The 14,900-nt window shown below is 35.7% G+C and overlaps 3 protein-coding genes across 5 annotated transcripts in view; 1 reads left to right on the forward strand and 2 right to left on the reverse strand.

Moving 5' to 3' along the window:
• Positions 1 to 1,454, reverse strand: part of LOC104721533 (lachrymatory-factor synthase-like) — a 2,883-nt gene extending 1,429 nt beyond the window's left edge. The window contains exon 1 of the mRNA XM_010439539.2: positions 1,012 to 1,454. Within this exon, the coding sequence (XP_010437841.1) occupies positions 1,012 to 1,325 (314 nt within the window). The 5' untranslated portion in view covers positions 1,326 to 1,454. The remainder of the gene's footprint in view (positions 1 to 1,011) is intronic.
• LOC104721534 lies at positions 4,248 to 5,166 on the forward strand. Its single transcript, XM_010439541.2, has one exon. The coding sequence runs from the start codon at positions 4,318 to 4,320 to the stop codon at positions 4,903 to 4,905; it is 588 nt and encodes a 195-aa protein (XP_010437843.1). The 5' UTR covers positions 4,248 to 4,317; the 3' UTR covers positions 4,906 to 5,166.
• On the reverse strand, positions 6,973 to 11,961 carry LOC104721536 (nuclear poly(A) polymerase 4-like). 3 transcript variants are annotated; one of them, XM_010439543.2, is made up of 13 exons: positions 11,827 to 11,961; positions 11,663 to 11,740; positions 10,995 to 11,102; positions 10,780 to 10,842; positions 10,539 to 10,700; positions 10,121 to 10,234; positions 9,977 to 10,039; positions 9,565 to 9,894; positions 9,322 to 9,486; positions 8,250 to 9,182; positions 8,060 to 8,149; positions 7,591 to 7,667; positions 6,973 to 7,465 (listed from the first exon to the last, which is right to left on the reverse strand). In XM_010439543.2, the coding sequence occupies exons 1-13, from the start codon at positions 11,959 to 11,961 to the stop codon at positions 7,453 to 7,455; spliced, it is 2,331 nt and encodes a 776-aa protein (XP_010437845.1). In that variant the 3' UTR covers positions 6,973 to 7,452. The 3 variants fall into 3 exon arrangements, 2 of the variants coding, with proteins under 2 accessions (XP_010437845.1, XP_010437844.1); XM_010439542.2 differs by having other exon boundaries at positions 6,973 to 7,501; XR_002034237.1 differs by lacking the exon at positions 6,973 to 7,465 and having other exon boundaries at positions 7,576 to 7,787; positions 7,872 to 8,149.

A 14,900-nucleotide genomic window follows, 5' to 3' on the forward strand; every position in this document is an offset into this window, starting at 1 on the left:
CCCCCCCCATAAAGTTTACATATGGACCTCCCCATGCCACTAGATTGATACTAGATTGCTTCTCCTCCCATTTTTTTTCAATGCCATTTATTTGTATACCAAAAAAGCTCTCTGACGAAACAAAATCGAGTCAAGAACTTGAATTGTTCTTGCTATCATGATCGCTTTTTTTTTTGCATGGGCATATGTATATACGCAATAAAAAAAATGTTGGGGCTGTCTTAACCTACTAGAACAGAGAAGTCTAAGAAACTGGCATAGCAAAACTTTGTATTAAAAGTTTGTAACTACCGCAATCGATCCCATACTTGAAAGAAATAATCAATTACCAATTACCAAGCGTCGGTAGCTCAATTGGTAAAGACTCTTTGGCAAAAGTTAGAGGTCGCCGGTTCGAGAAACGGCGCTTGGAAGGGGACCATATAAAATGCTCTGGTCTCTGGCATGAGGGGATGTACGGACCTAGACCCGGAAACTCTTATTTATTAAAAAAAAAAATCAATTCAAATATATATTTAACAAAAAAAGATTAAAAATAGAATCAATTCAAATATGGACCAAACGGATAAATCAAATCCAATGGATCGAAAATATAACCAACATTTAGAAACCAACAAACTACAACCCAATACATACAAGCCCAAAGACAAAGTATGGTTCAAGTTCTTTTTCAAACCCAGAACGCAACCCAATTAAATGAAAAGTCAATATAGCCTTTCTCTATCTCTTATGAAAGTCAATATAATTTTTATCACTCTCTCGCATATTCTCTACATATAAGATGATGACCCTAGAAATGCAAGTGCACGTAAACTATGGATATCAAATTTTTCGGAAAGGATCGGATCAATATATCAAATATTGTTTTGCCCCTAGTATAAACCTGAAGTTTCCAACAATTTTGAGTTCTTGTATTTTTTTTTTGGGGTGGTTATTGGTTACATATAACTGATAAGGAACTAATTGTCTCAACAACTGAACGTTACAGTCAGTAATTCATGTCTATAGTANTTAAACCCCACGTTATTCTCGAGAATCTCGTAGCTTAAACACCTCCCGATGAGATCGATCTTGACCAGCCGCTCTTTAGCCCACTTTGTTGTTTCCTCCTCGTCCTTGGTTTTGGTGGACGCGCAGTATCGGACCAGACCAGGCTCACCATCGGTTCCTTGGACTCGGTAACACGTGTCCAGTGCTGGGAACCACTCGTGGATGTTACAAAAGTCTGAGAAAACCGACCAGACCTTCTCAGCTGTGACGCCGTTGACTTGAGCTACGTGCTTGCCTTCCCACTTACACGACGCCGTTTCCGCTTCCGTTCCCATTTTGACCAACGAGCTTTTGCTTTCGGTGTTATCGAAGTTTGCTATTGGGAAGAAACCTATTTATACGCTCAAAGCAAGCAGGTGTGTATTTGACCGTTATTACAATTCTACCCTCGGTCCTCTCACAACACAACTCGCATCTTTGAGTTCTTTGACAGTTGTTGACGTGTAAGTTCAACTGATATATCTTTATCGCATTAATGGACAAAAGCAAATCTGTTCCTTTTATCTTTCTCTATATATAGGATNCCAGAGTCTACAGCAACCGTACGAATATATAAACACAAAGTGAAATTATTACCAATCTTTTTGTTAGTTAAAATATGAAAGGATAATGTTGGCCACGGGAAGTGCTTCTGGAATCTGGATCATTCAATTCAATAAATTTGCGTATTATCCGGTGTGCATTTGTACTCACCAACCGCTGATTATGTGTTTACTTGTATTATTTAACCTTTTTTTGTATTGTTTTTTCTTTGGGTTATATGCATAGTAATTAAATCGATCGATGATCATGAGAATTATGAGGTTCACGGGAGAAAAAGTAAACTGATGGAAATGGAATCAACCAAAATAAGAGGGGCTGTGACATTATAAAATAGTATTAGAATCAAGCACAGTCCGTAGATCTCGAATCCTAATTTACAGGCTTGCTAAAAATGAATTCAACACCGCCACCACTATTTTAATGTGTAAAGATGTTCTGACTACCAAATTCAAAGTTAAGTATTAGGTTTTCACTTTGAAGTATATATACAACTGATCTCTAGTTAAGATATTTATATGACCTTTTTCAAACACCACCAAACATGCCGACCCCTTATTTAATCCATATATTGGTGAAAGTAATGTAAATAGAGGCATTACCAATTGAAATATCTAGACCTATTATACCAAACTTCTCAAGACTAGATTGATAATTTTTAAGCATAATTCCTAAAACATCTTGATGCTATATTGGTTATGGCTTTCAGAGCACATATATCGAACTCTCCTAAAATACAACAATTTTTCTTCTTTTTAGTTTTGTTTCAGCCAAAACCACAACGACACTAGCTATGAGGTGGAGAACTTAAATCGTATACAAAAGCTAGTTGCAAGTAGATATTATATAGCAAGGTAAAATATCATTCATCTATATAAGATATTGTTAATTAAGGCTTGCTTGAGAAGGTGTCAAATTGGAAAATGTAAAAAGTTTCTCTTAATCACTTTGTGTTTTTTTTCCATTACCGTAGGACCCATTTTCTTTCCTTTGCATACATCCATCATTGTCCTCAAACCCTATCAAATTGCATAAACCTTAAAAATACATTATTTTATATAGAAAAGAAGGAGAAATTGCAATAACTAATCATGATATTTTTTTGTGCAAATTATTAAGCACTCATTGCTCAACACAATGCCTGAATATTTACAATATCTAGGCCTAATTTAGGTCGGATAATGCGAAATTTTATATCTCCAGCTCATTGACACTTCTTCGAGGTGTAATGATTATCTCGTTATTATATCAAAAATGATGATAGGTTAACAGTGCTCCGAACAAGTAATTTCATGGGAAAGTGAAAAGAAGCCAAAAAGTTACATTATTAACTTTACGTGAGGGTTTATTGGCAAGTAACAAAGAGTCAATCAAATGACACTTTTACATAACTAACAAATCCAGTCAGGTAAAAATGTCATTATTATTATTCATCTGTTAAATGGGAGAATTACAGTACAATACTGGAATTTTGCAATTTTGGTAATTATATATTTCTAGAAGTTCATCAATAAGACAAATAGTTGAGTTCTCCAACCCACGGGGTATTTATAAGTCACCTATATTTTTCAAAAAATTTATCGTATGAAAATATCCCAAAATTTATGTTATTATATGCCAGCGTCGACCGTCGAAGTATCTATACGAAACTTGGGAGGAGGCCGAGACATCCAAGTTTGGAAGAAAACAGTTCATGATTTTCTTTTCCATAAAGAATATTAATTAAATTAATGTCGATAAGATTTTAACTCTTTCGATAAAGCAATCAAAATCAACTTTTCTGATTAAAAACTAAACAATATATGGCCAATGGATCCCTACCCGTATTACACTTTTTGCATATGCGAACAACTTAGAGAGAGAGTAATACAATTACATAACCATTTTTTTTAAGTTAGTTCAATATATCTCTCCTTTCTTTTCTTTATTTTTTTTTCTAACCTGACAAAGAAATGTAAATAAAGTAAAGACATCGAAAAAGAAAAGGTGTCCAAATATTAAAATCCATAAAAGACAGACACGGTTCAAATAAAATTTGTACTATAATGCAGCTGTTATCATTACACTATTTAAATATTGTTTAACTTTAAAATGTTAAAAGAAATTTCCCCTACTAATCGAGTCGCTTTTGTTGATGGTTAGATCAATTTTCAGTATACGATATATTTGCTACAATGTTCCAACACGTGATTTACGAGGAATTAGTTATACTATATATGAATTCGTTTATTTAAACCACAGGCGAAAAACATACTATATATTTCTTATTTACAATTTGCATTGCATATATTTTGCCAACTTTAATTTTAAAAATCGTCTTCTAGCAAAGAAGCTCTAACATATCAATGCTATCAAACTGTAGTTCCTTGAAAATGTTATAACCACAAACCTAAAACGAAATAATACATGGACTTATATCTATCCTCACTTAAATAGTTTGAAACTACGATAAGATCATGAATATTGACTTAATGGGGAGACTAAAACTGGAGTCTCTTTGGTAAAAAAATTGAGAATGTTTTTTTAACGGTTGAGATAAACCTTTTGGACCCATCGACTTCTTTTTTCCTATTAATTTTACCATTACTCTCATAGCGGAATAAATATAATGTTTCCGTTATATAAAGACTAGCTATCATCAGTTTCTTCATTAATCCCACTTTATTCTCTTTAAATCCAATCTCTCTCCAACCCCTAAGCCAAACCCTCTCTCACAAAAACGCACATATGCAAACACTCGACACGATGGAGGTTTGTTCAACAGTCACGACGAAGAAGCTCTCGAGCCTGGCGAAGCTAATCCACTTCACCATCCAGAAGGTTTCAGACGCCTCACGTCACAAACTCCTAACCACCCTCGATCCACGGCTACTCGCGAAACGTGGCAAGATCCTACGCAAATCCTTAAACGACGCTGTTTCAACCTCCCACTCCCGTATCACTTGCCGTCAAGACGTCCGGTCATCGTACATCTCCCCTGTCCCTATCCAGCTTGACTACGAGTTCAGCTGCAGCAGCACCCCGCCGAGACGTTCTTACGCCACCACCGTCACCAAAGGAAGACGTAGCAACGGGTCTCACAACAAACCGCTCATCAACAAGCGCCAACGCCAAGCGTATATACGGTACAACACACTCCCCAAGGTTCGTGACTCCATCTGGGACCGACACGTGACGTCGGCCGTGTTTCCGGACGTAGCTAGCAGCACAGGTACGATGGAAAGCTGCCACGTGGACAGAGCTGCGGAGGAGTTTATACAGAGGTTCTATAGACAGCTGAGGTTGCAGAAGTGGATGATGGCTCAGGAGGTTTAATTCATCAGAGCGTTACTTTCCGTTTTACAAAAATATCAAAAAACATAGTATAATAATTATTAATATAGGTAACTTTCGTAGTCATGTTTTGACTTTCTAATTTTTCCTTGGAGTAGTAGTATATACAGTATAAATATCCTAGTTTTCAAGGTTTTTATTTTTCCTTTTGTGTAATCCATGATCGTGTTTCGGATCTGCTTGGATAAAATTGTAGGAAAATCAATCTTCAATATGAGTTAGGGCGTATATATATTATATATATATATATATATCTATTTTATCATATGTTAATCATGAATGCAAGATTACTTGCCTCGAAGGCTCTAACTAATTAATGACTATTAACGTTAGAGAAGTGACTATCAAAAATTAATTAAAATTACTGGCTCAAAACACATGACCTAAATTGATTGACCCTGTTTTGGCAATCTAACGTATACGTGCGTGCGATTGTATTCATATTATGTATATATATGCGTTGTTGTTGTATATATACTAATAATATTATCTTTGTCGTTTAATGCTCTGGCTGTTTATGAAACGACAAAATCTGAAAGTCTATAATGCCTAATGTGTTTGAAACACATAACATATATAATATAACCATAGTTATAATCTACTTATCAAATAAATTATACTTCGATTGCATTGGAAATACGGCAAAGATGGAATATAACATTTATTATATCTGGTAAGACCAATTGTCCTCTTTTAAAAATCTCTGCACGCCCGGTAAAATCGCTAGATCCACTCTTTCCGCCTTGATTAATGACTAATTCCCGCCTAGCATCAATTATCCGATTATGTTTGTCTAATCTGATTATTTTCCGATTAATTTTGTGTATACCGATTATTTTTAGAACTAAATATAAATTTGACATATATATTTTTGTTATTTCAATATTTAAATTAAGAGTTTATGATGTTTTACAATAACTAATGTATAAGCTTTTAATAAAAATCATAATTTTAAAGACAATACTATAGTTTTATATATTTTATTTAACATAAACAGAATTATATATATATTTAGTACAATATATTTTAATTTTATTACTAATTTAATAAAATAACCCTCAAACTAGTCTCCGATTAATCCTCATTTAATCTCCGATTTTCTTGCTAGGCGCTAGGCCCACTCCAAACCGTCCGACTAGCGTCTAGCGATTTCTGAAACAGGGATTGTAACTAGCTAGGTAGATTGGTAGTCGAACAAGTCAAAAGTTTCCGTAAAAGCTTTATCCAATTCCAAATATGTAGGCAAAGACGAAGACGAAGTATAGCATCTCTCCACCAAATCCCACTAAAAATCTAGAGGGTTTGGAACTTAGAACTCTAAATTTTTGTCCTATCATATAAGACACAAAGAAAGAAATTAAGAATAAATAAAAGACGTTGATGCGATTATTTAAGAACGAATGTATGATTCTTTTTTTTGTTTGTTAGTTAAATTACCTTATGATGCGATTAGATAAGAATAAATTTACGCATGCAGTAGCATATATTTGGAATATCCAATAAAAATAATATTTTCGCTTTTGCACATAATGAGGCTTTCATAAGATTCTATTTTTCAAATTTTCGTTTTTACTCGAAGATACTAAGTACTACATTAAGCTATCAACTATCATTGTTGTGTAGTGATATCAGTATATCACTACGGAGAAGCTTTATCTGTTAACAGTGAATATGGTAATGTGCGTAAAATCCTTTTTTTTTTTTTTTTGAGTTTTACTCTTATAAATCTTTGGGCAAATGGTATTCTAGATAAGTCCACAAAACAAGACTTATCTCCAACTGTCCAACATAAAATTGTTTTGTCTTAGTAGAAACTCGAACCATTCTAGTACAGAGCTAAATCCATGTACGAGATTGACATTCTATTGATCTGCAGATCAGACACATTTAAAGTTTAAATACTTTCTTTTCTTGGTTCAGCCACCAATTATCCAAATACAGCGACTGCACGTCCAAACGCAGATTACACACGTTCATTTCGTATTAGATCAGAATCCTCAAATTTAAACGCTTTTTACTGTAAATTACTCATTTAATTGACAGCAGAACTCCAAAAAAAAAGAGACACGGAGGCATAGATCTTATATACATCCACCACAAAATAAATAGGAAACACAACGATTCAAGGACCAGAGTCTGAAGCAACCGAATANAAAAAAAAAAAAAAAAAAAAAAAAGAGAAAAAAATTTCACCATCCCCACATTATATAAGTCACTTCCTTCTAGTTGAGTGATTATCCCACCTCATGACGCATATTGGCCGTCAAAGCTCTCACTCAAAATACCACCATCAAAACAAAAACCATCCTTCTGCTTGTACCTTCTCTTCTCTCTTGATTTCTTTTTTACTTATATATTTTCTTTTTTTTTTTGGATTTTTTTTTTCATATTTCTTTTAAACTTTTTTTTTGTCTTTTTTTTTTCTTTTTCTTATTTCATATTAAATTCACTTACCAAAAGGTTTCTGACTGTCGTCTGTCCACCGCTACAACTTGAGTTGATATTCCCGTTTCTTGATGAGACTGGTTATCACGTCAATAGCCTAGAGGACGTTCACACAGTGGACTTTAAGCTTAACCTGCTTGTGCTATAACAGTACCAATGAAACCAAAAAAAACAACAACAATAATAACATAAAGAAATCATGACTTTGCATAGCACACATGCCTTATCTGTGACTTCTGCAGAGATTCTGACCTAGCTCTGTCTTCTGGTTTCTCCATCCCGCTGACCAAAGAGTTTGACTAAGACAAAACAAGATTACGAGCAACAACATAAGTTAGTTGTATTTCTTACAAGACACAAGGAAAGAAAGAAAAGTCTATTCAATAAGTTTCAAGCGGAGTTGCTTTGCAGTGCAGGACCTGCCAACCAATATATATACACTAGTTAGGCGGTATGCAGCAGAAACCACACAAGGCAAGTGAAAACACAGCAGGAATATTGACCTCAGAGGTAGTACTGCTTTGGATATATGGACTACCATCTAAATTTCAAACTAGCTCCATCCTATGTTTCTTGACACTATGGAACCAGTATGAGATTCGATGTAGTGTGCAGTTGATTTTTTAACCACCTAGACGATTTTTTCAAAAGAAAAAAATTTATGCCAGCAACTGTAAATTAGCTTAATAACCTGAAGGTCTTCTGACATGCCACTTTGAGGGTACAAACTATCCTTTCCAACAAAAGGAGGATCTGAATTCGCAGCAGGAAACCCGAAACCCTGTAAAAACCCATTATCAATAGCGACATGATGAAGAAATTATTGCCAATTTTTTTAACAACTCACCAGAACCGTCATACATAAAAAAAAAAACACTCACCTCATAATTCTGCCCGCAGGATCTGCTCTGCTGAACACTATCAGCAATTTGTCCAGTTGTACTCGTCCCACTAAATATCTTTGATTCTCTCTCAACTTCATCGACTAAACCTCTCTTCCTATCAAGAAGACTTGGAAGAAGTTGAGAGTTGGTACCACTGATTGATACAGACTTCAAGTCACTATCTAAATTTTCTTCCTGTACGCTTCCAAGTGCTACCATATCACTAGAGTCAGGTGTCACGCACTTTCCCAAAGGCTCAGCTGGATCAGAGCATTCTTGAACTAGAGGCGTACTATGTAGTTCCAAAACTTGCCCGCTACCAGAGATGCACTTATTTCGAGAAAAGTTAGTTAGTTCAGTACTCTCAGTGTTCAAATTTTCAGCCTCTATTTCCTCACCAGGGGGCCTTCTAAGGTTGCAAATAGGAGGAGTACAACCAGTAGTGATAGCACCATTTTCAGGTGAGACTATGTCTAGACTCTGTGGACTAAGAGATGCACGCTTCTCAGGTTTCTCTGGCCTCGTATCCATCATTTCATTATCATTCTTTCTCTTAGCATTCCTCTCTACCACAGAGCCGGTATGAGAAACGGTGCCATCTTCACCAGATTTTCCACCCTGTTGATTTTGGTGCCTGGACTGCCGAGGCCTTCGATATCCATTTGGGAAAACAAAAGGTGGAAGCTGTCGTCTACGAACATGAGAAACGAACACATCCATCCCAGGTTTCCAGAACACATACATGTTTACTTCTTGTCTGAACTCATCGACCGTACCACGTATATCAAACTGTTGACATTCTTGACCACCAACTCCCTCTGCCCTCTGCAAACCCATGAAAAAGGCACAATGCAGAAACTGCCTAGCCGTGTCTACATACTCATTTGGTTGGGGATGACACATTAACATCCCATTAGTGTCTCTTTCTATCTGCATTATTGAATGAACAGAAACGAAATTGAAAACCATTTAATATGTTCTTTTATTTTCAACAAAAAGAAATATGAATAAAACACTGAAGAGACACCAGGTTTATTGCTGTAAAATCAAATAAACAGAGGCAATAAACCTTTAAGGTCAGCTGTCTGAACCGCGATTCCACCCAACCCTTCCAAGCCAACAAATCTTCTACCTCTGCAGCCACTATATCAACCTGAAGATAGTTTTTATATGCCTCGAAAAACATATATTGTTCAAATAGAGAGCTCCAATGCTGTTTATTTAATTCGATCTCCTGCATTAAAAGTCATGATTAAGTACAGGATCCTGAATGTATGGTTGAGAAAACAAGACAATTTTTTTGCTTTCTTACCTGCAAGATTGAGTTACCAAACTGGAACTGCTCTGTCATAACGCGAAGAGTGCTCTGAGAGACATTGTAACTAGAATTCATGCATGGGTAAGCTGGAGTTATTATTGGCATGAGGTGATAGCGGTCTCGATGATTTTTTCGAGGGTCCCAGACAGGAAATCCAAGCTCATCCTCTTCTATTGCACAAAGCATGACTGGGTTCGGCCACCGCCATTGAGTATATACTCTGAAAAAACGAGAAACTAGCATACTAGGAATTGCATTTGGATAGAGCTGGCACACACGAGCAACCAAAAGTGCCCAGTTTACACCGCCAAGAAATCCAGTCACCTGCCCAGCATGTGAAACATGAAAAGAGCTCTGACATGGAAAATTTTCAATAACTACAATATGTGGAAAGTTAAGATCTTACATTTGAATATACGCCACGCTTTTTAGCCCAGTACTTCAGGCATCTTAATGTAGTCCGGAAGTGCTACAATTGCACAAATGATAAGAGAATGCAACCAAAGTTCATTAATAAATTAACATAATGCCTGGCCTACTGCAAGTGTACCTCAAAATTTGGAACGAGTTTAAGAATCTGATCAGCAACTCTACAACCATTAAGACTTCGAACGGTTGGCTCATCAACATCACACAGCACAGTCGAGCTGGAGATATCCAGATCCTGTTGATAAATCAAATCCACGAAAAACAAGAGTTTCGATTCAGCAAGAAATGGTAAACTACCATGGCCGCTCTTGTGACTAAAACAAAAATAGCCCACAAACTTATCAGCTCTATCTCAAGCCAGAAAAAAGTAAAACAAATTTCTCTATATATTAAGTCATGTAGGAATAGTAGTCCACTATCTGCTGCCATCAACATGCAAACAAGCCCAACAATGTAACATATAGTGAACAAGATATTATAAAGTTATGATTCACACCCCTACAACAGAAAAACATAGATTAAATTTACAGATAAATTACCTGTGGCACAACTAAAAGTGATATGCTAGCATAGAGTAGATCAATCGGTATTCCTTGAAACTTAAATTTCATGACTGGAACGTGGGCGTCAGGAACAGGATGAAGCTCAGTCACTTCTTCCATCTCAGCCAATATGTCATGCAAGATAATGAAGAAATCCTCCTGTAAAAGTGAGCGTTAAGAAGTAAGAACTAAGAAAAACAAAAAAAATTGAATCAATAAAGGTAATAGCAAGAGTCACCTCCCGATTAACATAAGATGGCCCAACGCACAGAGTATCAATGTCAGCCCCGGGCCCATGTACCTGCAAGTGAACAAATTGTAGTTTGTTCAGCCTCACAGACTAGGATTGCATTCAGAGACCAAAAACAGAATCAAGAGTAAACCATAATTATAGATCCAAAAGTACTGTAGCATCTTTAGCTTCAAGATAAAAGCAAGGCATGTAGCACTTACGCCAAGCCGGTAGGATCCAAAGGTGAAAATGACAGCATTTGCATCCTCTACCATCTGGTCTGTATATCCTCTTTGCTGCGTTAACTGTTTCACCCAGTGCTTCACAATCTAAAAACAAGTGTGAGTAGAAAAATGTGAGAGGAAGGAACAAAAAGCATAATGAACAGCATGTGAATAAAACTTAAAAGTTAAAACAATCTAAGACCAAGTTTATTACATATTGAACTATGAAGTAAGCTAACACCAATACCCACAACCAGATCATACATGAGTAGGACGCAATACAGTGAAGCCAAAACGACAATTTCTTTAAAAAAAAAAAAAAATTCAAAAGACAATTGTTGTTTATTACATATTGAACTATGAAGTAATCTAACCCCAATACCCACAACCAGATCATACATGAGTAGGACGCAATAGAGAGAAGCCAAAACGCCAATTTCTTTTTTTTTAAAAACAAAATTTTCAATGGACAATTGTTGTTTATTACATATTGAACTATGAAGTAAGCTAACCCCAATACCCACAACCAGATCATACACGAGTAAGACGCTAAACAGTGAAGCCTAAACGACAATTTCCTTTAAAAAAAACAAAATTTTCAATAGACAATTGTTGTTGATGTCGAAAACCCAATTAGTACAAGAAGACTTTAGTGAGGGAGTAACCTGATCAATGCGCGCCAGAACTTCCTCTCTACGCATGGTATCCTCCTCGCTCTCATAGAGTCCCTCGTCAACCAAGTACTATTAGGGTAAACATGGAATCCTTAAAAACAGTCGAATAAGATGAATGGTGAAACAAATTAAAAAAAAAAAACAAAGCTTTTTACCTTCTCCAGCTCCACATTACGTTTGATATCCGTAGAGGAAGGACCAGCAAGCGAGAGCGGCTTCGTAATTCCATAGCTTTTAGGAGAATTAAGAGGCGGCAACGAACCACCTAAACTTTGAGTACCCACCATCATAACACGATTGAAAAATCCTAGGCGATCCAAGCCAAAGAGAAGCACGAATACATCTCTCGCTTTCACACGCTAGGGAGATCGGATCAGAAGCCTCCTCGGTTGAAGATGAAGATGAAATCGAAACCTAGCCAGGGAAAAAGAGCGAGTAGATTACGGGGAAATTGAAGAAGGAGAAGGAAACCAATTAAAAAAAAAAAAAAAAAAAGAGGAAATCGGAAACCCTAAATCGATGGAAGGGGAAAGAGAGACTACGGGTGTCAAAAAAAAGTCAAAGAAGAAGAAGGAGAAGAAGAAGAATCTGAAAGAGGGTTATATAAATCGATGGACTAGGGAACAGAGAGAAGGAAAGAGAGAGAGATGGATCGAGAAGAAGAAGGGGGCATGAGGGAAGGAGGAAGATGGAGAGAGAGAGAGAGACAAAGGTTGGGGGAAGATATATAAATTAGTAAGGTACAAAGGAAAATTCCATTTTATAAATAATTAAAATTTTTAAATATTGAGATTATTAGTGGAGAGGTTACTCGCTAATTAATGTTTTGTATGATTATTTCACGGAGGAAGCCGAGAAGTCAGTCTCGGTTCAAAAATCAATAGTTCATCATTTAGGAGGGGCAAAAAAAAGCTTAATTAATGTTAACTTAGTTTTTTTCGGTTAGAGATTTTTATGGGGTTAGTGGTGTTAATGATTGTTTAAGTAGTACTGTAGTTCTTAATTTTTTTTAAAAAATTCAAAAATCAAAATAAATCATGTCTGATTATAAAATTAAATTTAACAAATTCCAAAGTGATTTAAAAAAAATAAATTATGTTTAAACTTTGAGTGAAAACTTTGCTAGTTTGAATATAAATTAATGAAGATTTTCTAAATCCTAGCTTGATTCATGAAATTTTCTATATTTCACTGAAAATAATGTATAAATATATAAAAAGTGAGTCTCAAAAATTATTATAATTATATTTAATGATTTGTTGGAAGCCGACAATTAACACATAAATGTAAATTAAAAGAAACGTAACGTCAAATTTGCTTTATAACCGTCGATGCAAAATGTAAAATATGCAACAGCGTAACGTCAAATTTGCTTTCCACCTTTCGATGTAAATGTAAAGCATGCAAAACGTAACGCCAAATTTGCTTTCCAACATTCATTGTAAATGTAAAAAGCATGCAAAACGTAACGCCAATTTTGCTTTTCAACAATTTGTATAAATGTAAAAGCATGCAAAACGTAACGCCAATTTTACTTTCCAACAATCGATGTAAATGTAAAGCATGCAAGATGTAACGCCAAAGTTTGTTTGTTTGCTCAGTCAAATCGGTATATCTGTTACTTTGACTTATTTGTTATTAGATTAATTTTATATATATAGTGATTGTTCGTTTCAAAACTTCTATCATATGAGTTTGCTTAAATGTATGAGTAGTTTGACATGTTTTTTTTATATATATGAGATATAATATTTGAATAATTCTCATTGTGACATATAGTTTTGTTTTTAAACTAGTGATATGATCGAATGTCAAAATGGATAACTCAATCCAAATCCATATCGGTTCAAACATTTTGGTGCCCATCTATTTATTTTATTGGCTAAGAATCTTGAGATTTATATATCCAAACCCAAAACCATAAAATTTTCATTAGCTTAATAAGTTATATACTTATATGGGTTACCTATATATAAATTAAATAAAATATATTCTTTTTAAAATGTACCATAAATTTATAAAACCAACTAAACTTTTTCATAGTAAATTCTTCCACGTTGAGAGAAAAATCGGGCGAGTGAGGACCACGCACTTCGATTTTTCTCTCTCAAAAAACCTACTTCTTCTGACCACAACCTCGTGCGCCGACGTCGGGTCCTCCGTCAATTCCGGTGGCGGTGAGGACCCTCCGGTCCATGGTTCTTCATTCGCGACTTGTTGCATCATCCCGGCAAAGCTGTTGGACGAAATCAAGGGAGCGGTGGAGAGGAGAAGCATCTGCGAGACGCCGACGGTAAAGAGCTCTACCGGAGGTGTTGCTACGCGGAGCGGAAGAGGGAGGTCCACGGCGAAGAACGAGAGAAGAGGGTAGATAGATCTGGAGATTGGAGATCTTGGAGGTTTCACCAGATCAGTTATGATAGGGGAGGTAATCTCCGATCTGGTGAAGCTAAGCCACCGTCGACGGTCCTCTTATCTACTCCCTGCTGCCTCTCTCTCTCACGACGGAGCATGGAATCCTCCACGACGAAGGACAGATCGGATCTCTTCCTCCTTCTCAAAACGGTTCTACGGTGGCGGGATGGCAAACGGATCTTGGATCACCATCTTCGTTCGGTTACCGTCGTCCAAGCTCGCCGAAGGTCCTGTTCGGGTCGAGCATCCGCAATTATGGACGGCAGCTACAAAACGAGTTCTTCGTTTGTAGATTAGGGTTTCACGTGTAGCCGGTTTAATCCGGTTGTTGTAACCCGGCCGGTTTTATTTTTCTAACGGTTTAAATGAGTTGGACCCTCTGGGATTTTTGTATGGGCCTACTCCGAAAATAGCCCACTGGGCATTATATGTTTATAATTGAAAGCCTTTTAACAAAAAAAAACTTTTCATAGTAATAAATTAAAATTAAATACATGTGTATTAAAATAGAAAAAGCAACCTACAATCCTAAAACCATTAAACAAATAGTTTAAAAAGCTCTTAAATCTTCTTTATATGCATTTCTTTGACTTTGTTTTCCATTTTATTGTTTACAAATGATGACTTGAAAAAAACTATTAACAACATTATAATAAATAACAATAATAGCTAGCATTAAAAAAATAGTAATATATAGTAACACATAAAACAGAAAAAAAATCCTAACATACATTTCAGATATCTTACATATTTGTAATTTTATACTATTTATTGATGAATCTATGGATAATCGTTGACAAAAAAAAAAAAAAAA

Source organism: Camelina sativa, chromosome 11 (genome assembly GCF_000633955.1).
Source record: "Camelina sativa cultivar DH55 chromosome 11, Cs, whole genome shotgun sequence".
Classification (NCBI taxonomy): domain Eukaryota; kingdom Viridiplantae; phylum Streptophyta; class Magnoliopsida; order Brassicales; family Brassicaceae; genus Camelina; species Camelina sativa.

Bases quoted from the DNA above. Each gene is read 5' to 3' on its own strand.
- LOC104721534 (XM_010439541.2), top strand. From the start codon at position 4,318: ATGCAAACACTCGACACGATGGAGGTTTGTTCAACAGTCACGACGAAG.
- LOC104721536 (XM_010439542.2), bottom strand. From the start codon at position 11,961: ATGATGGTGGGTACTCAAAGTTTAGGTGGTTCGTTGCCGCCTCTTAAT. The intron at 10,235-10,538 runs GTAATTTATCTG...ATTTATCAACAG, and splicing joins CACTTTTAGTTGTGCCACAG to GATCTGGATATCTCCAGCTC. The intron at 10,040-10,120 runs GTACACTTGCAG...GTGCAATTGTAG, and splicing joins AACTCGTTCCAAATTTTGAG to CACTTCCGGACTACATTAAG.